At 42.8% G+C, this 24245-nt stretch overlaps 2 protein-coding genes across 2 annotated transcripts; both read right to left on the bottom strand.

Moving 5' to 3' along the window:
• Positions 1-10145: 10145 nt before the first annotated feature.
• LOC101555190 (olfactory receptor 958-like) lies at positions 10146-11078 on the bottom strand. Its single transcript, XM_004605106.2, has one exon. It carries the CDS (start codon positions 11076-11078, stop codon positions 10146-10148), a length of 933 nt encoding a protein of 310 aa, XP_004605163.1.
• Positions 11079-17264: 6186 nt separating this feature from the next.
• On the bottom strand, positions 17265-22297 carry LOC101554916 (olfactory receptor 10G9). Its single transcript, XM_012931866.2, is given in 4 exon segments — positions 17265-17319; positions 21467-21845; positions 21848-22180; positions 22183-22297. Coding segments are annotated over 4 exon segments (882 nt in total).
• Positions 22298-24245: the final 1948 nt, after the last annotated feature.

Raw genomic sequence — 24245 nt, 5'->3', positions numbered from 1 at the left:
ATCAATGTCCTCATTCCCTTTCCCTGAATTCTTATTACACACTCAACAGATTGTCAGCAGAATTTTTCCAGGTAAGCGAGATTGCCTCCACTGAAGAAAAGATGAAAAATAAGATACTGTTAATGACAGTTTTCACATCAAGTAGCAAATCACACACACACACACACACACACACATCACTTAATTATTGTAGCAAAAACCTAGAGGAACAGAATAAGCAGAGATGGTCAGCAATGGAAACTGTTCTAATCTTAATGCAAAGCCACTAAAAGTCCTCAGAGATAAGTAACAGAAAGATGGAAAGTGAGATATTTTGTCAAACAGAGGCTGTTGAATTGAAATGTGGTCCCGTTCCTCTTATCTCCGGGGAACACACAGCAGATTACCTCCTGGTTGGGCCCAGAGGTGGTTGCTATGGTTTCCGAGTCTAGACGGTTGCAGACCTCAACTCATTGGCGCCTTCCAGTGTGCACTTCTCACTCCTGCTTGCAGACGCTGCTTTCCTGTTTTCATGTTCTTTTAGATGTAGGGAGGAAAACTGGGACTACGGTTCCTAGTATTTGCCCTCTTTTCATTGAAATTTTATCTTATTTTGTTCTCTTCTGGGGAGGCTCCAAGACTATACTGCAGGGATCCCGAGACCACTCCAGGTAGTGCTCAGCCAAGAGGGGTGGCTGTTCATTGCTAGGACCTCAAGATATGATGCTCTAGTTGGCTCTTTCCCGGTTACAGCTGGTGGTGCTGGGGTGGGGAGCAGGGACTCCAGGGCTCTGCCTAGCGATGCTCAGGGGACCATGTAATGCTGAGGGTTAAATCAAGTCAGGTGCGTCCAAGGCAGGCACCCTAATCCCTGTACTATCTCCCAACCCTCTCTGTTCACTTTTATCAATTATCTGCCAATAGTATATTATATATCTAAAATTCAACTATCAATAATTTTGTACATCACAGTTCTTTAATTGAAATTTTTTTAATTTTTTAAAATTCTTAAAATTTCATTGAATCACCATGAGATAGTTCAAGCTTTCATGTTTGGGTTACAATCTCACAATGATCAAACACCCATCCCTCCACCAGTTCACATTCCCCACCACCAATATCCTGGGTATACCCCCCCCTTCCCCACCTTCACCCTGCCTCCATGGCAGACAATATTCCCCATACTCTCTCTCTAGTTTTGGGCAGTATAGCTTGCAACACAGACACTGAGAGGTCATCATGCTTGGTCCATTATCTACTTTCACGATGCATCTCCCATCCCAACTGGTTCCTCCAGCCATCATTTTCTTAGTGATCCCTTAATTGAAAATTTTTTTAAAGTAAACAACCATAGGGTGTAATTGCAACCCACATACCTGGTGTTAAGTAAGGAGAGACAAATATTGCAAACCCTTTGTATCAATAAGAAACAAATTGGGTTATAAGCAACCTTATTCCTTAACACACATAAGAAAAAGGAAACAATTCTGTCTAGCAGCAAGAATTTACATTTCAGGGACCCTCTGTGCCTAAAGACTTTGATTCCAGAGACCTAACACTTTCAGGCATCCAGCGCAGCTTCTAATAACAATGCACTGGGACTGCGAACTGGGCTTCAACTCTGTGCTGCCCGGGGGTGGATTTTTTTTCCTCCCCACCCTGTCTTCCTGCATGGAAAACGGCGGCGGGGGATATACTGGGGTTTTTGGTGGTGGAATATGGGCACTGGTGAAGGGATGGGTGTTTGAATATTGTATAACTGAGACATAAACCTGAGAACTTTGTAACTTTTCACATGGTGATTTAATAAAAAGTTTTAAAAAAGGATTTATATTTCATCAAAATTCAGAATTGTATTCAAATACAAAAATATTTAAGGTAACACCTTATAAACTAACCAACTAAAACTTAAAATGTTTTAAGCATTAAAAGGTAATTTGGGGAGGACTGGAGTGATAGCACACCGGGTAGGGCGTTTGCCTTGCACATGGCTGACCCAAGTTCGATCCCCAGCATCCCATATGGTCCCCCAAACACTGCCAGGAGTAATTCCTGAGTGAAGAGCCAGGAGTAACACCTGAGCAATACTGGGTATGATTCAAAAGGCAAAAAAAAAAGGTAATTTTACAGGACATAGATCGATTTCTCTAATACAGGTGGGTGTCTTAGAATTCTTCATTACTAAAGTAACACTTGGAGTGATTTTATTACAATTACAGACAGAAGTACCATGATACATATTTTCTTATTTTTTTGAAAGGGGAAGGGGCTCACACCAAGCAGTGTTCAGGGATTAAGCTGGCTCTGCACCCACATACTTTCTATTGGGAGCTGGAGGAGGCACCCCAGGATCCGAATGGTACTGGTTGAACAGCTCAGTGCTCCAGCTGAGTCCTGTACATTGTTCAGGCCCTGTGATATGATGTCTGAGACCACCAGGGTCAGCCCAGGAGCACAGGCTATTGGGGGCAATGGGCTTACCAGGCAAATACACCCTCCCCAACTCCTACTCTACACATTTTCTTAAATCATAGATTTGTGAATGCTTTCTATTTATCATTTTATCAAAGACTTGACAACACAGAATGCTCCTGCAATTAATTGAGAGGAAGGAAACCACCCTTCCTGTTTTCCTGGAGTCCTGTGGCTGGTAATAAAGAGGCAAACACACACACACATACACACACATATTCAGGGCTAAACTCAAGATTTTAGCAAGGTAACACAAAGCGAATCTTAAAACTTAGAACACAGGAAATGAAAACAACAGGGAAATATTAGAGATTATTTACAACCACAGATGGGAGCTGGTGGATGGGTAGTAACTATTTCTGTATCAATCAATTCTGGACCTACTCAGCATCTGGGGCGTAGAGGAAAGAGGAAACACACACACATATCCATTTTACCTGAGTTTACTTTACTTATTTTATTTTGCTTTAGAAAAAGCAAAATCCAGAAGGAAAAGGACGGGTGATGGGAAAAACAAGAGTGGGAGGGCAGAGACAAACCCAGATTCACTGCTGCACTAAAAGGGACAGGTGCTCCCTCACCCCCGCCCTCCATCCCAGCGTCCATATTCACAGCCGGGAAAGTGGCACTATCCTGTGGGCTGGCAATAAATCATGGAGGGGCTCTTTGAGAGACTTCCAGGAGACAAGGACTCCCTGAGCTTCCTGATAAAGGTGGTTAAGCCCTTTCTGTAGGAGAAAACGAGGCGCTTCCTTCTCAGGAACTAAGAGGGGAGCCACCCAAGTGTGGAGGCAGCATTAGTGCTGGGGCTCCTCTGCATTCTGTCAACAGACGCCAGGCTGTGACCGGTGCCCACCCCCTTCCCCAGAGCACTCTGGGGGCACACAGCCATGCACAACAGCACCAACAACGAAAAACAACAGTAGCTTGAAGCAATGTCTCTAGCAGAAGACTCACACCCGGCGCATCATTACAATCCTCTCACACACACTGCAGCATCATTTCAACCATTCTCCAGCCTTTCAATGCGGTTCCTGGATTCTTAGCGTGGTTTAAGTCACGGGGAAGATCAGCTCGGCTCACCGATGCCCCAACAGTGCCATCTGTTGGCCTATGTGAGGCATTTCCTCTCGACTCGGGCCAAGTCCAAGGGCCAGACTCAAAATCCAGAGGAGGGGCTGAGAGCGATAGCACAGTGGGTAGGGCGTTTGCCTTGCACGCGGCCAACAGGGTTCGGTTCCCTGCATCCCATATGGTCCCCTGAGCACCGCCAGGAGTAATTCCTGAGTGCAAAGCCAGGAGTAACCCCTGTGCATTGCCAGGTGTCACCCAAAAAGAAATAAATAAATCCAGAGGAAATAAATGATGAGGACTAACAGGGAGTGATGAAACCTTTCTAGAATTAGCCACAGGTGATGGACACACAACTGTGTATATGCCAGAAAGAATTTAAGTGTATGCTTAAATGGGTGAATTGTATGGTATATGAAATAAATAATCTGCTATTAAATATGTGGTCTTCTGGAAGCTCAATATGACCCAGAATGCCCTGCCACAGAGGCAGGGTGGGGTGGGGGGGAGATGGGATTGGGGGGTGGGAGGGATAGATACTGGGTTTATTGGTGGTGAAGAATGGGCACTGATGGAGGGATGTGTTTGCGAACATTGTATGAGGGGAAAACAAGCTCAAAAATGTGTGAATCTGTATCTGTACCCTCATGGTGACTCACTAATTAAAGAATAAAATAAATTTAAAAATAAAAATAAAAAATATGACCCAGCAATACCATCTCTGGGAATATATACCGGAGTCCAAAAAACACACAGCAGAAATGCCATCTGCACTTCTCTGCTCATTGCAGTACTATTCACAATAGCCAGAATGTGGAACCACCTAAGTGCCTGAGAACAAATGACTAGGTAAAGAAACTGTGGTACATCTACACAATGGAATATTACACAGCTGTTAGGAAGAATGGAGTCATGAGATTTGCTTATAAATGGATGGACCTGGAGAGTATCATGCTGAGTGAAATGAGTCAGAAGGAGACAAACAGCATAGAATGACTGCACTAATTTGTGGGATGCAAAAAACACAGTGTGAGACAGAAAGACCATAGAAATAAGGGCTAGGAAGACTGGTCCATGGCTGGAAATTTGTCACAAATTGGGGGAAGGAGGAGAGGGAAGTTAGGATAGGAGAGGGACCATTATGACAATGACACTTGGAAATGATAACTCTGGACAAGAATTGAGTGTTAAAAGTAGGTAAAAAGATATACATGATAACTTTACAGTGTCTGTATCACAAACCATAATGCCAAAAAGGAGAGAGAGAGAGAGAGAGAGAGAGAGCTGCCTGCCATAAAGGCAGACTGGGAGTGAGGGTTGGAAGGACAGAAACTGGGACATTGGTGGTGGGAAATGTACACTGGTGAAGGGATGGGTGTTGGAACAATGTATAACTGAAACCAATCATGAACAACTTTATAATTGTTTGTCTCGCTGTAATTTAATACAAAAAATAATATAATTTGTGGCCTTAATTACATAGTTCTTACTCTCACTAATAAAATTAAGAGAATTCTATGACTTTGATTCATATAGAAGACCATGGTAACAGGTGAGCCACATTTAAATGGACAGGACTAACAGGGATTTGCTTTTTAGTCAAAAACTCCTAGAGAAGGGAAATGCCTTCATTGGTTTTCAGAACTCTTGCTCCAGGGAGGCGTGAAGAAGATCACACAGGTTATGCCCACAAACAAGGAATCCCAACTTCCATCTTCTTTTCAGCCCAGGAGAATAAAACAGCACTGCCCTGTTAGCCAGGCCATCGGGGGCTGGATAGATTGTACAGTGGGGTGGGCACTTGTCTTGTATGCAGTTGACCTGAGTTCAATCCTCCACACCCCACATGATCCCGAAGGCCCATCAGGAGCAATTGCTGCAAAGGGCCCATTGGTGCTTAGGAGAGTTGTGGAAAGAAGCTTTGGAGTGGAAAAGTCAAGCCTGGGGGCAGTGAGTAAGTGAAAACAGGGCAGTAAGTGTTGCCAGGTAGACTCAACCCAGAAGAAGAACGTATTACTGTTTTGGTTTTCTGGGCGGTGGTCTCCCAAGAAGTACTCAGGACCCCACCTGGGAATACTTATCCTAGCTCTGCGGACAAATAGTTCCATGCTTGGGACCGGTGCTGCGGGCAGTAAGACCACGCCAGGAGTGCTTGGGGAACCAGGAGGTAACAGGGATCCAACTCAGGGTTTCAGGCACTGGGGAAGGACCTGGACTTCTGAGAGCTCTCATTTCCTCCTCGGGAGTAATAACAAGGGGATCATAACATGGTCTACTTCCTGGAACATCACAATATTGCAGCTAGTCCTTGTAAAGTGCCTAAGAATAGCAACTGGCACACAGCCAGGTCTGTCAATGATCATGTGGAATAACATATTATAGCACAGCAGGTTGGGCGTTTTCTTTGCACACAGTCGACCCGGGTTTGATTCCTCCATCCCTCTCAGAGAGCCCAGCAAGCTACCAAGAGTATCCCGCCCGCACGGCAGAGCCTGGCAAGCTACCCATGGCGTATTCAATATGCCAAAAACAGTAACAACAAGTCTCACAATGGAGATGTTACTGGTGCCCACACGAACAAATCGATGAACAATGGTGAAGGAATGGGTGTTCAATCACTGTATAACTGAGACTTAAGCTTGAATGCTTTGTAACTTTCCACAGGGTTATTCAATAAAATAAAATAAAATAAAAACGAAAAAAATTCAGATGGAGGAGAGTAAAAAAAAAAAAAAAAAAAAAAGGTGATCAGCCAGGCCAGTACCTTGCAGAGATACGTGACTTCAAGGAGCCCCATGACTGTTTGGAAACTGGAAAACATTTGAGATGGTAGCAGTCGCCCCTCAGACCTCGGGGGTCCGCACTCCTTGCCAGCTCATCACTGTCCCTCCCACCCAGCTTGCTAGTTCTCAGGCCTGTTTCCTACCATGCATCTAGAAGTTGGTGTGGGTGTCTCAGCAGCACTGGAACAGAGCTCCTATGTCAGGAGAAAAGAGGAAGGGAAGTCTAACCCACACCCTCAAACAGGAAAAACGAAAATCAAAGGTGCCCCATGGGAATAGGTCAAGAACCAGATCTGACTGATCCTGGGCCATCTGAACTCTGCTTCCCAGCCTTCCACATGCACATAAAGCAATAGTTGTGGATCTAAACCACAGTTCTGATCCAATTTAGATCAACCTGATTGGATTCTTAATCTCTAAGACTATTTCTGTTTTTAATTTTATTTCTACTAAGGCACTATGATTTACAAAATTGTTCGTAACAGAGCTGCTTCAGGCAGATAAGGTTCCAACACCAATTCCACCCCTAGTGTGGCCTCCCCTCCACCAATGTCCCCAGGTGCCCTCCTACCCTGCCGCCTGTCCCCTTGGCAGACACACAACAAATGTATCTCCTATTGCTTGCTCCAACAAAGCTTAAAAGGCATGGCTAATGGAATGAAGAGAAAATCAATCAATAAAAGTCGATTTGTGATGACTGCTGGGAGCCGAGCAGCTTGCCTAGCCCTTGAGAGAAGCTCTTTTGATGCTTCTTGCAAAACAAGCAAGTGTGCAAACTCAGTGATCACAATAGCAGCAAAGGGAAGAATAAGGAAGAAGTGAGAGAAAAGAAAGCGTGGGAAGAAAGCTGGGCTCCAGGATTATCTTCAGCATGCTGTAAATCCTGGGAGCTTCCACAAGGAACTAACACAGGCATGGGTCAATGGTGGGACTCTCAAAATACAGAAACCCCAGAAGGGATCACACTGACTGAAGCCAGACAAAAGGAGAGGGATAGACACAGCATGATTATGAAGGCTATAAAGAAACATAGTAAGGAAATAGCAAACAGGAATGGCTCAGCAGAACTGAGAGGGGCTTGGGGGAGACACGCTAGTGAGGATGTGGTATCGTATTGGAACATTATATGCATGAATCCATAAAATTAAATATAGGCAGATAGAGATATATAGCAACATTTTGGCGACTCACTCAAAAGGCGGGGCCTAATCATTCCCACTGAGAATGAGCTGCTCATGGAGAAGAGAGAGAGAGAGAGAGAGAGAGAGAGAGAGAGAGGAGAGAAGGGGAAGAAGAGGGAGAGGGAGAGAGAGAGGAAAAGAGAGAAAGAGAGAGGGTGAGGGAGAGAGAGGGGGGAGGAAGGGAGGGAGGGAGGGAATGAGGCAGGGAGGGAAGAAGGGAGGGAGGGAAGTAGGGAGGAAGGGAAACCTTGTCACAGCCATATGGGAAAGTGTTCCCCCAACCCCAGCTATGCCTTCAGTCAAGAGCAGCCCTGACCAACAGCAGAACCTCGCTCTCAGGAGAGAACTCCCAGCTGAGCTAGTCCGGGATCCCGATCCTCAGAATCGGCCAGTGGGAATGCATGAGTTTATGTTTACCTGCTTGGCCCCAGGGTAATGAGTCCCACTACTACAGTTAGTGCACGGGCCCTCCCTGCGGACAGGATGAAAGACCCCAGAACGTTGGAGTAAGGGAAAGAAGGTGGCCCTGGAATAGTGGACAGTGCTCTCAGAAGCTGCTTTGGAAACTCAGACTGTATATATAAGTGCTACACAGGTAGATGTCATTTCTCCAAATATTTGACCCCTTTGGGGGGGATGGATAATTTAGGAAATTATTCTCCCATCAGACTTTCTGCATCGCTCTCTTCTGGGAGCTTGCTTTTAAGTCTCTGGATGTTGGCCATTGATGGGATTACACACACCTGGGTTCCTCTGCTGGTACCTTCATGTGTGAGGCCTGTCCAAACGTGCCGGCAGAGAGTCTCTTGACCACATGCCTGGCTGTCTTCCCCAGGGCCCCTCGGAGGGGATGGGCTCCAGCTTCCCTCCACACCCCAAGCAGAGCTCCCGGTGGCCGAAGACCACCGGAACCTAGCTACAGCCATGCTTGAGGCCCCTCTCCACACGTTTGGACAGGCCTCACGCATGAAGGTACTGGCAGAGGAACCCAGGTGTGTGTAATCCCATCAACAGCCAACATCCAGAGACTTAAAAGCAAGCTCCCAGAAGTGCGCGGACGCTTCACCGCTGCACGATATCTTATAGTCTACTTCTCCCTCTGGGAGAAACTGACAAGCTTCTGAGAGTTTCCTGCCCACATGGGACAGCCTTACAAGCTTCCCATGGTGTATTCATATACTAAATCCAGTAATAAGCTGGATCTCATTCCCCTGACCCTGAAAGAGCCTCCAGTGCGACATCGTTGGGAGAGCCAAGTCGAGAGAGACTTCTAAGATCTCAGGGAAAGGACGAATGGAGAGGTTACTGAGCCTGCTCGAGAAATCGACGATTAACGGGATTTTGTGATTCATGATTCTCCCATCAGATGTCACGTATACATGTGAATTGAAGGTCATCAGTCCATCAGCATCCCAAGTGATGTCCAATGTCATCCCTACACCCCTATTCTCTGGTCACTTCATTTCCTTATCCCTCAGTATAATCACATAGGATTGAGGGAGTAAGTGTCCCTATCTAAGGGATAAGATATTTTTTGTAGTATTGCTTGTAAAATAAAACAGTATATGATATATAGAAAGAAAACTGTATGGGTAGCTATTTTTATACTGAATTTATCATTTTTCAGATCTTTTTATAAAATAGTTTAGATCTAGAGTCAGACATTCTTATTCTGTTTCTAGCTTTCATCTACATTAGAAGGATATCCCAGTATTTAGGACCAAAGTATCAAACTCTTAGGAGTTTTTGGATTCATTCAATGAATGCAAATTAAGTGCTTCTGACATACTGTACCTACAGTAGAATATTTTAAATGTTACTCTCATTCCAGATGTTTGAGAGAGTGACTCCAAACGAATGAGCAACTGGCTTGAAATTCATTTAATTAATGCTAAAATTTAAAGGTTGAAAGATTTCTAAGATAATAAATGCTGTTACTGGTTCAATTTCAGTTAATGATAGACATATTTAATTTTTGAGAATAGACCATACCTACGATTAGTAGAAAACCCTGACTCAAAAACCTTTACCCCTGAAAATTTATAAGAACCGACTCCCATTCTATAAGAATAACCAGATTGTCACTTGAGATATAATATATGAAGTCTAACACCAAACGCCTCTGGTGGCCAAAGGTATAAGTCTCCAGGTGGAATTGTTTGTAATGGGTTGATAGAATTAAAACCCCAAAACTCTATAGCATAAGTTTAAAATTAAATTCACCAGACAATGCGAACCTACTCCTAAATCTCACAACTTAAATATCAATCATAAAACTATAGCTTTATTAAATGACCAAAGAAAAACTATAAAAGAATGCATATAAGAGTAAAGCATGCATTTTGAAAAGATGAAAAGGAGGAAAGAAGGAAGGGAGGGAGGAAGGAAAGGATAGAAAATAGAAAACTGCCTTTATGATAATTGATCAAAATAATTACAAGTACAGAATATGTGAAGTATAAAAAATACATTATTTTGGCAAACTAGCAAGGGGAAATACTGGACACTCCCTTGACATCCACCCATTACCTAGCATGAGATTATTTAAGACTCCCAAGAAATAACTGACGGTAACTTTGTCCGGCTCACTTTCATTGAAACCATCAATGAATAAAAAGAGTAATAGGCCTGAAGCACTCTCCCCAAATCCCCCCATATCTTACACCCCAGAAATGTGGACCACTTGGGTTAACACCTTCCGCAAAGCCAACTTCACATCTTTGTTCCTCAAGGTATAAATCAAAGGATTGAGGGAAGGAGTGACTATATTGTTCAACACCTGAACCACAGAATCCAGCCACGGGCTGGAGGTGGGTCTGAGATAGATGAGCATCACAGGCCCGTAGAACAGGAGGATTGAAATCAGGTGAGCGCTGCAGGTGGAGAAGGCTCGGCGCCGGCCCTCGGCGGAACTGATTTTCAGGATGGAAAAGACAATGCGGGCATAGGAAGTAAGGATCAGGAAAAAGCACGACAGAGTCACGACATCCACTTGGGTGAAACTCACTGTCTGCGCCAGCGTGGTGTCTGCCCGGGCCAGCGGCAGCACCACCGGGATGTCGCAGAAGAAGTTGTGCACCTCGCCGATGCCACAGTAGGGCAGCGTGAAGACGAGAGCGCTCAGCACGCTTCCGTGCAGACACCCTCCCAGCCACGTGCTCACGGTCAGGGCGGCGCACACCCTGGGGCTCATGATGACCGTGTAGCGCAAGGGGTGGCAGATGGCTGCAAAGCGGTCGTAGGCCATCACAGTGTACAGGAAGCACTCGGTGCACCCCAAGAAATGGTAGAAGAAGAGCTGGGAGGCGCAGCCCTGGAAAGAGACCGTCCGGCTTTGTCCCAGGAGGTACAGCATCATTTTGGGGGAACTCACTGAAGGGAAGAAGATGTCAAAGACGGAGAGGTTCGCCAGGAAGAAGTACATGGGGGTGTGGAGCTGGGAGGAAGCCAGGATTGTGAGGAAGATGAGCAGGTTTCCCAGCAAGGTAAAGAGGTAGAAGGCAAAGAACAGGACAAAGAGCATGACCTCCAGCCCCTCGCTGTTAGGGATGCCCATCAGGACGAACTCTGGCACAGAAGTGCAGTTCTGCATCAGGCAGCCCTAGAAAAGCAAGACAAGAGGGACGATGTCAGGCCTTGGGCAAGTGAGAAGGACTCTTCCTAGCACACCCCACCACCTTATTCCCCAGAAGTGTGGTATACACAAAGTTGTGTCTCCTGATGTCAGATGATTTGACCTAAAGGTCAGCACCAAACAGGAAGCCAGGAATAAATCTGGCCCCATTATCATTAGTTCACGGAAATGCTTCTCCCCAGTGCTGGGATGGAATTGAGCCTTAGCAGCAATTTTCAGTAGCTTCTCCCCAGCTGGCTCATCGTCACCTAAAACTGGCACATTTCAGAACCACTTTCTCTGTAGAAAATGTGTCACAGGTGACACATATCTGAATATCACACGAGTTCTAATTAGTTGATAAGTAGGACAACTATCCAAACACACATGTATCCCAAAACATGTAAGACATACACTTTAACAGAGAAGATGTGCAATTACTGATTTATTTTTACTTTCATTCTTCAGAATTTTTGTTCAAAAAATATAGTATACAACTAATGCTTGTAACCTTGTACACATTACATAGTAATGGGACTGACATAGAAGAAAATAGTGCAAACGTAATAGTAATTACTACTGCATCCCATTAATTCTCCTCAGCTAGATCTTGTTGATATCACAGATCTCACAAATGTACATTTCAATAACCTGAATATTCTTTGCTTTATAATAGTATCAATCATGTATAAATATGAAAGACAACCCTATATTATATCTTCAGATTAACCTATTTCTCCTATTTGCTAGAATTTCATTTTGTTCAGCCCCATATGACTTACCTGGCCAAAGTGGAATTCCCTCTGGTTATAAGTATTTGTTCATAGGAAATAATCCAATAAACCCATCCAATTTACAGATTGACAATCTGTGACTATTTCTTACTTTTTTAAAGTACTTCTTTCTAAGACAACGACTTGTGGCAAAGAGAAAATTCTAACACACTGAAGAAGAGAGGAAAAGATGTAATGAGTGACAAAAATAACTGATAAGCTAAACTTTAGAAACGTTTTTTGCAAAGACACTGTCAAGGGGTTAATATCCGCCACAATTCTACTGGGAGAAAATATTTCTTTTTCTTTTCTTTTTAAAAAAATTTTTAATGAGTCACCTTGAGATACAGTTACAGACTTACAAACTTTCATGATTACATTTCAATCATACAATGATCGAGTATCCATCTACCCATCCCTCCACCAGTGCCCATTCTCCACCACCAATGTTCCCAGTATCCCTCCCGCCACCCCCACCCCATCCCCCCACCCCACCCTGCCTCTGTGACAGGCACATTCCTTTTTACTCTCTCTCTTATTGGGTGTTTGCAATACAGATACTAAGTGGCCATCATGTTTGGTCTATAGTCTACTTTCAGCACACATTTCCCATCCCAAGCGAGCCCTCCAACCATCATTTACTTAGTGGTCCTTTCTCTATCCCAGCTGCCTTTCCCCCGAGCATGTGAGGCCAGCTTCCAAGCCTTGAAGTGATATTCCGGGCCCTTATCTCTATTATCCTAGGGTGTTAGTCTCCCATTCTGTTACTTTATATTCCACAAACAAGTGAAGTCATTCTATGTCTGTCTCTCTCTCTTTCTCTGACTCATTTAGCATGATACTCTCTATGTTTATCCACTTACATGCAAATTTTATGATTTCATCTTTTCTAACAGCTGCATAGTATTCCATTATACAAAGCAGTAATAATTAAAACAGCATGGTATTGGAACAAAGACAGATCCACAGACCAATGGAATAGGGTTGAATATCCTTACACATACCCTCAAATGTATTATCATCTAATCTTTGATAAGTGAGCAAGAAATAAAGTGGAGCAAGGAAAGCCTCTTTAACAAATGGTGCTGGCAAAACTGAACAGCTATATAAAAAAATAAAATATGAGCTCAGGCCTCTACCTAACACCATGCACAAAAGTCAGATCAAAATGGATTAAAGACCTCAACATCAGACCAGAATCCATAAGGTACATTGAAGAAAATGTCAGCAAAACCCTCTATGACATTGAAGCTAAAGGTATCTTCAAAGACGAAATGCCACTGACCACGCAAGTGGAAACAGAGATATACAAATGGGACTATCTTAAATTAAGAAGCTTCTGCACCTCAAAAGAAACAGTGACCAAAATACAAAGACAGTCTACAAAATGGGAAAGGATATTCACCCAATACCCTTCTGATGAGGGATTAATATCAAGGATATACAAGGAACTGGTTGAACTCTACAAGAAGAAAACTTTCAATTCCATCAGGAAAGGGGGAGATGAAATGAACAGAAACTTTCTCAAAGAAGAAATCTGAATGGCCAAAAGCCACATGAAAAAATGCTCTTCATCACTAATCATCAGGGAGATGCAGATCAAAACAACAATGAGTTATCGTCTCACACCACAGAGACTGGCCCACATCCAAAAGAAAAAAGCAACCGGTGTTGGCATGGATGGGGGGAAGGGAACTCTTCTTCACTGTTGGTGGGAATGCTGACTGGTTCAGCCTTTTTGGAAAACAATATGGACATTACTCAAAAAACTAGAAATTGAATTCCCATTTGACCCAGCAATACCACTTCTAGAATATATCCTGGATATACCAAAAGAAATGCAGTAGAAATGACATCTGCACTTGTATGTTTATTGGGAGAAAATATTTCTAAACACTACATCTTATAAGAGCCATTATACAAAATATACAAAGCCTGTTTTATTATCAAGTGTTGAGTACCTCATTTGAAAAAAAAAAACTTCAATAAAAATTATACCAGTGACCTTAAAAGACACAAAAGAAAGTACACAGATGGCAAATAAGCATAAGGAAAGTTGTTCCATGTCTCCAAGAAAAACAAATGTAAAATATCTCCAAGACTTCTCCCGAGTTTCTTTCTCTGAGCTAACCTTGCGCATCAATCACTGAACTTAGCTGGGAATGCCCAAGTTCCACACAACTCTTTATTCAGTTAAGATGGGGAAATGACAAGAAAATTGGGGAGTAGTAAGAGGACAGAGAGAAAGGAAGGGAAAAGAGTAGACAAAACAGAGTTCATTAGAAGCAGCTGGGTTTCCAAATGCATACCAGCTAATGGAAAACACAGGCTCAAAGAGGCTTCTAAGGTCTCCAAGCAAGAAGAATGTGATCCTACAGCCAAAAGTCCACTTTGCATAAAATATTGTGGCATAGAGCCAGGATTCTGCACTTCCTTCTCTTGAATCTAAGGCACATAGATTATCCTACTCAGCCCTGGACTCAAACCTCCAAATTTATAACTGTTTTCAAATTGCAGGGTTTCCTTTGAGATGCTGCTCCCAGAGCTCAATCCCCACATTAATGAAGCATGAATGAGCAAAGGGAGCAATTAAAGTCTTCCTCTCTTTCCTTCACATTGCATGTCCCTAGTATGTCATGATATAGCAGGGATACTATACATTTTACGTTGTAAATGTCATCCCTTTGATTTTTTTTAACTCTATAAATATTTTTCCCATATTATTCCTGAGCCATCACAAACCATCATTCTTAATGGTAGCATTTATTCCACTGAGAAAATATACCTGTACTTTCCAGTTCTCTTGGTTTTTCTGGGTGTTTCATTCTTTATAAAGTTTTTTTCCTATTTTCCCCAAATAAACAACTGCTGATAGAAAATAACAAAGCATCATAACCCTCTTAATTCTATAATTATCCACATTTGAGACTTTATAAAGTCTACCATAGAGATTATGAGTATTAAATTATATTTTTAAATATAAAGGTTTTGAAGATTGGAGTCAATTATCTGTTATGTCAGAACTGATGAACTGGTAATTTTAACAGTATTGTGTGCTGATATTTATAAGCCTTACTCTATGCTGTGTCCCTTTACTGCTGCTGCTGCCCTGATTGTGTGTGTGTGTGTGTGTGTGTGTGTGTGTGTCGGGGTGGGGTGATGCTGCCCTGAGTTGGGGGACTGCTTAAGCTGCCCTGACAGTGGGAGATGCTCACGCTGCCTTGCAGAACCTTCACTCATCATCATCGACTTCAGTCAGCTTTCCCAACTCTCACTTGTTTTAGGGTGGGGACGCCCGATTTTTTGCATGCTGGGGCTAATGGCTTTTCTGACTTGGAAGAACAATGAAGATATAAAGAAGTAACTTGTTATCAAGGAAATTCAACACATTATGTTTATAAATTAAAAAATTGAGGCCTGCTGCACAAGCGTGAATCCAGACCCAGCAAAACCCCTTTCGGCATGGGCAACTCCTCGCAGAATGTCTCCAGCCTGAGAACTAAGCCTCGGCCCTGTGCCCGCCCAGGAGGGGAAAGGTATTTCTCTCGCGCGCCTCTTTCTCTCTGGGGATGAAGGGCGAGGTGGCCGCCATATTAAGACGACCACAGATTGGGTTTTCAAGCCTGCAATTATCTAATATCTGGAAGAAATCTCCCTGGACTTCTTGTTAAAGTACAGAAATTCAAAACCACGCGGCCGCTACTGCGGCCGTGCGACCTTATTTGTCTTCACAGTAGGTCTGAATCTAGTGGGGTACTCCTAACAACAATAGTGAGGTTTGTGTTGAAATATTGAATGTAACCAAAGTAAACAGAATGTAAAATGAAACTTATCAGTTACAAGGTGGGGAGGGGGGCGGGATGGGAGGTGTACTGTGTGGGGTTTTTTGGGGGTTTTTTTGGTGGTGGTATATGGGCACTGGTGAAGGGATGGTTGTTTCAGCATTGTATAACTGAGACCTAAGCCTGAAAGCATTGTAATCTTCCACACGGTGATTTAATAAAATAAAATTTTTTAAAAAAATTGAGGCCTAGCACAAGTTAGAGAATTCCTAATGCATAATAACACATATTCTAGGCTTATAAGCAACCATATGTAATGGTAATAATGCTGGTACCTCATGCAGAACTAATATTGTCCTGAATAAGTTTAGAAATATTTCTGTGCTCTATATCTCAATTCCCCATCTGTAAGAGGCACTCTATCCAAGGACTACTGTAAGGAGTAAATGAGCTAATACAACAAATTATCAGATGCTTCCTTTTCAGCAAGTCCGACTTTAGGGGGGGGAGAAATTCCAAATAATAATAGTGAGGGGTTTTTTTGTTGAAATATTGAATGTAATCAAAGTAAAGTGAAATAAAAGTGAAATTTATCAGTTACACACAGGTGGGGTGGGGGGCTAGGGAGGTGAGGCTGTGGGGAGGAGGTAATACTGTGATTCTTGGTGGTGAAATATGTGCACTGGTGAAGGGATGGCTGTTCAAGCATTGTATAACTGGGACTTAAACCTGAAAGCTTTGTAACTTTCCACATGGTGATTCAATAAAAGAATAAATTTTTTAAAAAATGAGCTAAGGTGACCTGAGTGCTTGAAAACGTATCATTTAAAACCCAAATCTGTCTCAGAATAATTATTTTAGAAATCATTTTAATGATTCTCTACCATTGTCAGTTGTGCTTTTCTTTAAATCCCTTGTAACTAATTACTATGACTAAATAACACCATTATTAACAAACATACTCATTCATAAAACATTTTGATGAATAAGATTGGTGTTCCCATACTTAGTAGTTTTCAGAGTTTTTCTATAATACCTGAAACATACAGAATTACACTATTCTAGAATAAGTGACAGCACAGCAAGTCAGACATTTGCCTTGCACGCGGCTGACCCGGGTTTGATTCCTCCATCCCTCTCGAAGAACCCAGCAAGCTACTGAGAGTATCCTGCCCACACAGCAGAACCTGGCAAGCTACGCATGACATATTTGATATGCCAAAAACTGTAACAACAAGTCTCACAATGGAAATGTTGCTGGTGCCCGCTCGAGCAAGTTGAAGAACAACAGGAGGACAGTGCTATGGAATAAGCCAGAAGTAAAGCCAGTAGCTGATTTACTGAGTTCTTTACCAGAATCATTTCAGCTAAACGTTTATAAGATCCCATGAGATGGGTGCAGCTATTACATAAATGAGACTATGAAATAGAAAGGCAGGCTGCAGACCCTTTCCTTTTGAGGGACTCAATTTCTGATCCATTTTCCTAAGATAAGGTAGTTCCCTTCCCTGCTTTTTCTTTTGCCTGTTCCTCCCATTCAAGTTAACAACTTGGGTCCATTGGTCATCTCCATTTAGCAACAGGGCTTTGTATGTTTTACTTTGTATACATCAGCTTTGTATGTTTGAAACAAAGACTTCTTCCTTTGTCAATTTGTCTCTTAGACTGTGGCTGACCATTAAAAGCCCCCCCAAAGTTGTAGGGTCTGTCCATAATGGTTCCTCATGTAGTTTTTCTTTGCACAGTTGAAAAAGGGCTAAGACCCAATCATGCACAACCTTGTGACTATGCATCTCACTGTGATTCAATTAAAAAAAAATTAAGAAGAAGAAAAAGAGCTAAGAGAACTGTAAAGATGAAAGACCTAGGATGACATGAGAGTAGCAAGACTTGGAAAATAAAAATAATGGTTAATTATTAATACTTCAACAGTGAATCCTTGACCTGATTAAACAATTGGAAAGTCTATAATGTCATTGTGTCATTGCTAAGTAAGAGCTGTTAGCACTGTATGCAAAAGGGGAAAACAAAGAAATAAAACAATTTGCAGTCCACATAGGGAATAATGAAATCTGAGCAAATCTTGCATCACAGTGGGCCACATTTTGATCTATTCTCTTGCGTTACTCCTGGAACTAGTAACTCTGGAATACTGAACTCGTCAACCGACGCTAGTTGAATTGGGCTTAAAGTAACTATAATAAACAGCTTATTTTTAAGAAACTTGAATATGTAGGGACACCCATGCTTCAGTTATCACGTATCACTGTACCACTGTCATTCTGTTGCTCATGGATTTGCTTGCGCGGGCATCAGTAACGTCACCATTGTGAGACTTGTTATTACTGTTTTTGGCATATCAAATACACCACAGGTAGCTTGCCAGGCTCTGCCATGCAGGCAAGATACTCTCAGTAGCTTGCTAGGCTCTCTGAGAGGAACAGAGGAGCTGCGTGCAAGGCAAATGCCCCACTCGCTTCTATTATAGAGGACTGTAAATTCACTGAAATGAGGATCTGTGTTGAACCTTTTTACTCAGTGTATGCCACACCACCTCTCGACCATATTTGCTTATTTCTTTGATAATGAGTGGATTCGAGCAGGATTCCACTAAAGGAAAAAGAAAATATAAACTGAAAACAAAAGTTAAAAAATATATTGGGCCAGGGATATGACTTGAGGGGTTAGCGGCCATGCTTTGTGCACACAGGGACCTGGGTTTGATCCCTGGCATTGTTGGAACATCTTCCCCAACATTCCTGGTATTGTCCAATGGCCCCTGAACCATAAGTATCCCTTGACCCTTGAGCAATGCCCACTATGTCCCATAATAGAAAATTAATTAGCCAACATTAGCCAACTCAGTTTGTCTAGCAAATAACAGATGGCTGCTTTATTTAATGGTCATACCAGGTACCCTACAGGTATTAGTGGTAGTGAATACACAAATCTGCAGAGCTGTTAAAACCAGACACCACCTCACATGCATGCAGACCCATAATTGTAAATACAAGTAAAATTAGTAAAATCAGAATGGGATTTGTGAGGGAAACTGAGAGAGGAACCCAAGGGGCCTTTCTGTATTATTTCTTATAGATGAATGTGACTTCACAAGTACATCAATAAAATTTTCAATGAATAGAACTAATATTTGGCTCACCTATCATTGTTATAAAAAATACAAATGACATTGAGCAGGATTTTGTTTCATCCATATTGTCAATAATCTTTGGGATTTTCCAGAACATTGCCACGTTAAAACTAATCATGGGTCCCTCCCAAGCACCCCCTACACTTACACAATCATCCCTGACACTGCAGTACAGAGACCTCTGTGAATGCAGATGCCTCCACGTCCTGTTTGAAGACATGCCCGTGTCTCCTGATGTCCCTTTAACACCCAGTAAATGTCCACAGTATTTGGTGCAATGTTAAGGTAAGTGAGATAGTGATGTTATCAAAACCTGGAAAGAAAATGAACTGAACCCTGGTCTTGTCCGATGGCCCCTGAACCAGAAGTATCCCTTAGCCCCTGAGCAATGCCCACTATGTCCCATAATAGAAAACTAATTAACCAACTCAGAGTAGGTCTAGCAGAACTGATTCAGCATCATGCTGTGCTTGGGCCTGGGATTTTTCTTCCACAGAGTTTTCCAGCTCTTCTGGAGTACTCTATGGTCCTTGAGACCCCATTTCATAGGATTAATGGCCACTACGTGTTCCCTGATGGGGACTGGAAGGGAGTCTTGCCTCTGGTCAACAGCTGCTATTCCGGGATCCTGAGCAGATATATCCCATAGCTCTCTCCAGCCTTCTCTCTTCTTGGAATACCAGGCGGAATGGACAGAAATTACACCAATGGGATGCAAGTGACATTCAACTTCTGCATTTGAGAAGACTTCGTTTACATTTTGAATTTATGCTTCTATTTGACTGACTGCCCACCTGTGATTCCTGGCCCAAACTGAGCTGGCACAGATGCTGTCTGCAGCCCATGTCACACACTCGGTCACAGACATGACATGATGGCAGAGGTCAGTCACTCACAAAGTCGAAAACTGGGAAACACTCTCAGCATTTTGGGATGGGATCTTTTTAAAGGTGGTTTTTATCCCCCAGGTTTTGTTTGTTTGTTTGTTTGTTTGTTTGTGGCAGGGGGTCAGACCAATGTGGTGCTCATTTCCAGCTCTGTACAGCTCAGGGACCACTTCTGGCTATGCCCATGGGACCATACGTGGTGCTGGGGACTGAACTCAAGTCATACGGCCACATGCAATGCAAATGCTTCACCCCTGAACTCGCTCTCCAGCTCCACAGAGAGAGAAAAGGGGTAATTGTTAACTTACAAAAATAATTTAGGGATGTTAAAAAAATTTTTCCCTTTAGGCTGAAACTAAGAGACCTGTAAATATACTGGGGATATCTAAGTGGTTAGATCAGCAAAGCAATCCATTTAATATAATATAAACAGTGCCCGTGGTACATATGCACACCAATGTTTAGTTTCAAAGACTTTGGCACCTAGGGTGAAAAAAAGAAATGTACACATTACACAATTTTCATTTGAATAAAGACACTCTTCTTGAAAATCAAGCATTTTTCATCAGGCCCTTCCCAATGCCAAAATTTCATCAGATGAATAAGTTACATAATAGATTTTAAATATCATAAGAGACTTTTTCAAAAAATATTTAAAGATGGGAGGAAAGAGCTTTATATAAAACTTTGATTTAAATTGCAGAAGATTCTGGGAGCACCTTGGAAACTGTTTATACTGGGAATAAAGTAAGAGACTTTCCTGAGAACGTCTTTGGTAGAACATCAAGAAGAAAGCTACTCTGTCCTTTACTTGCCACAAGATGGGAGTTAAAACTGGGCTTTTGACCACTACTGTATATGAAAAAATAAATTCATTTCTATTAGAGAATTAGGATCACAGATTGCACCATTCCTAAAATGTATACTGTTCAAGCCAATGGTACTGTGAAATTATAAATACAGAAGAAATAAATCACAAGGGACTTTTCTGGATTATTTCCTGGAAGCAGATTTTTTAAAATTATTTTTATTTTATAAAGTAAATCACAATATTTTATTACATTTAATATTTTAACACCAATCCCACCACCATTAACCTTCCTACCACTATATTTCAGATGTTTCCATCCCAAACCCCAGCCCCTGCCCCAAAGTAGAACTGAAGTAATATATTTTGTATTGCTTGTTATGAAAAACCACTGAAAATGCTACAAAAAATATTTTCTTAGAGGAAAGAATGTGAAGATTGCTGTATTTCACCCAGGGGCCATTAAGACCTTCTTTAAGAGATTACTAACATGTTGTTAAAGATTGAGCCTTGTGTGCTTATATATATACATATATATATACACATATATGCATATATATACACATATATTACACATATATTTATACATATATATTTTACATATATGCACATGTAAAAAAATTATATGCACATATATGTAAAATATATTTATATCTATATGCACATATATGTAAAATATATTTCCTTCTAAGATTGTTTGCCTCCTACTTTGAACCCTATCAAATTTGGTGCGGTATTCTTGGAGTATGGGTAGGGTCCAGGATTTACTCGTGGGTGAAGCTCGGCCCAAGCATGTGGAGAGCGGCCATGAGCATGGTGATGGTTGAGTTCCAGAAGTTTTTGACTGTCCATTGGGGCGGGGTCTCACCCGCCCCCCTTTGGGGCACCCCAAATGAAACAGGCTGGCACGGGGTCTGAAGACATGGTGATGGCAAGCGTCATGTTAAGTGGGAGCAGATTTTGAACCTGAGCACGGCTGGCTTCACTTCCTTGTTCCACAGGGTGTAGGTGCTGGGGTTGAGCAGGGGCATGAGCACTGTGTAGAAGATGGCCACCACCTGGTCCACAGCATCCTGCAAGCCTGGCCATAGTCAGATGAAGATGCAAGGTCCAAAGAAGCAGATGCAATGCGAGGCGCAGATCTCCATGGCCCTGCACTGGGCAGCAGCCATGTGCATCTTCAGGATGGAGTGCACGATGGACATGTAGGTCAGTGCAATGAGGAGGAAGCAGCCCGTGGCCACCACCCCAATGTTGATCAAGATGACCATCTCATTGGCTGAGGTGTTGGTGCAGGCCAGCCTGAGGAGAGGCAGCACATCATGGAAGTAATGTTGGACATGGCAGGGCCAGAGTAGGGCAGCTGGAAGGTCAGAGCTGTCTGGACAGCAGAGTGCAGGGTACTGCTGAACCACGTGCTGGCCATCAGCAGGAATGGGGAGCTGATGGCCAGGTAGTGGTCACAGGCCATGACTGTGAAGAGAAAGCACTTGGTGCTGCCCAAGAAGTGGAAGGCATAGAGCTGGGCCACACAGCCCGAGAAGGAGATGGCCCCGCCACCCAGGGAGACCAAGGTCATGATCTTGGGCACAGTGATGGTGGAGAACCATAGATTGATGAAGGACAGGTTTGTCAGGAAATAGTACATGGGGGTGCAGAGCCAGGGATCCCCCACCATCACCCCAGCACAGTGAGCACGTAAATGGCCAGAAAGGTCCCAAAGAAAGGGGTGTCCAGGGCTGGGGCATGGGGAAGGCCAACCAGGATAAATGTGGTCACCAGGCTCAGGCTCATCATTCCTGGATACCCTTTGTCCCTTTTCCTATGGAGATAGGAGGGCAGCCAGCACTGACCTGAGAATGTCCCTTCTCCATAAGGCAACTGCATCATTCACAGGAGTTGCCTCCAGTCTTACTGACCACTGAATTAGTAAAGACATCTCTAGTAAAGGTGGTAGAATGATTCCACCTCTCTCTCTCTCTCTCTCTCTCTCTCTCTCTCTCTCTCTCTCTCTCTCTCTGCACACATAAAGACACATAGAGCACACTCATTTCTGTTACTGTATCCCTGGCTACTGGGAGAATGAAACAACTCAAACTGACCGTCTTACACTTTCTGTGGGCCAGTTCCTCTGTGTCTCAGCTTCAGGTCCCGCCAACTTGAAATCAAAGCGTCTGCTGGGTCTGTTCTCTCATCTGAGGCTCGAAATCCTCCTCCCAGTCTACAGAGGCTGTTAGCAAACTCAGCTCCTTGCATCTTTAAGGACAGAGACTCCTTGTTCATGCTGGCTGCTGGCCAGGGCATCACCCTCTGCCTCCAGAGGTCACCCTAGGCTTGTACCCAGCAGAGACTCTGAGGACAAGGTTGCTTATTCCTTCTAAACCCTTGCAGTTAAGTCTCTCCAGATTACAGGGACACTGTGTAAATGAGACAAAATGGACCTAAGATTGATCTCCCATCACACCCACAGCCCCACCCACACTCTAGGTGAGGCAATCGGAAAAGGGTACCCACTGAAGGCAGGAATATTGGGAGCTATGTCTGTATTCTGGTTTTTTTCCAGAGTTCAATGGAGACTAGATTCAAGAATTTCTTTGTGGGCAGAAATCAGCGTTTCAAACATCTGTATAAGTCCAAATCATTCTCTTGAACTTGGTAGTAATGACACAACCCACCTCACTGAGAAGCGGCTAACTCACTATGGAACACACATCTCCCTATAGCAGACTGATCTTTTACAAGGCTCTAGAACACAAGATCCATGGTAAGCATAGAAACATATTGGATCTGGGGGTTCCTAACACACATCCTTCTATCTTAAACAGCTAATGCATTTACCAGCATTATCTTGTTCAAGTATATCCCACCCTCCTCACCATCTTCTACTTTTTCTATGTAGAGATCCGGGCAATGTCCCTATGACAAGTGCATCATTCTTATTTAAAACATACTATCTGAGACAGGTAAAGCAAACCTGGATCAGGAGAAAGATCCTCTGTCAGCTTGATATCAAGAAAAGTTGGGATTCGGCACAATAAAAAATAAGGCAGCAAATGAATCTATTGATTAGATCCAAAATATTGTCAATTTCCAGGTCTCTTTTAACTGGATCTTTGAGAAGAAGCTATGAAACCAGCACACAAGAATGAGATAAATTGGGATCTCTGCTTAACCAAAGCCCAGATCTCTTCTCCAGGCAATGTGGCTTAAGCTAAAGTCTTTTTTTTTTTCAAATAAGAGTGAAAATGGCAGAGACTAAATTCCCACAAGTCACCTACAGGGCTGTGGGGACTAACACCATGACCCAGGTGAATCTCTGAAATTTCTGCTGGGCCAGCAGGATCCCATCAGCAATCTCCTATCCAGAATTGATGCGACTGAAAAACTGCACAACTGAACTGCAAGGTAGCCTGACAAGTCCAGTGTCTCTGCAAGTTCAAGTCCATGCAGTGGCAACTGAATATTTGCTAGTTATTTCTATTTAATGACATAACTAGTTAGGTGCTAGGAAATGAATTAACATGGCTATATAGGTAAAAGCGTAACTTGATTTAGCACCCCCAGGGATGACTATCACTCTTGAATTTTTAGTTGTCTTGAAGAACAGAAATACAACAGAAAGAGATTAATGAAAGGTTTTTTAATAGACAAGCATATATTTCCCCTATGAAAAGTTCATGTTATTCTGGAACTATATTCTTTATGCCTCAGAGGAAAGAGAAATTCAGTTTCCATACTCCCCCAC

The sequence above is a fragment of the Sorex araneus genome, chromosome 3, assembly GCF_027595985.1.
Source record: "Sorex araneus isolate mSorAra2 chromosome 3, mSorAra2.pri, whole genome shotgun sequence".
In the NCBI taxonomy this organism is placed as follows: domain Eukaryota; kingdom Metazoa; phylum Chordata; class Mammalia; order Eulipotyphla; family Soricidae; genus Sorex; species Sorex araneus.
The sequence above is the reverse complement of the archived record's forward strand: the minus strand, read 5'-3'. Positions and strand labels throughout refer to the sequence as shown.

Bases quoted from the DNA above. Each gene is read 5' to 3' on its own strand.
- LOC101555190 (XM_004605106.2), bottom strand. From the start codon at position 11,078: ATGCAGAACTGCACTTCTGTGCCAGAGTTCGTCCTGATGGGCATCCCT.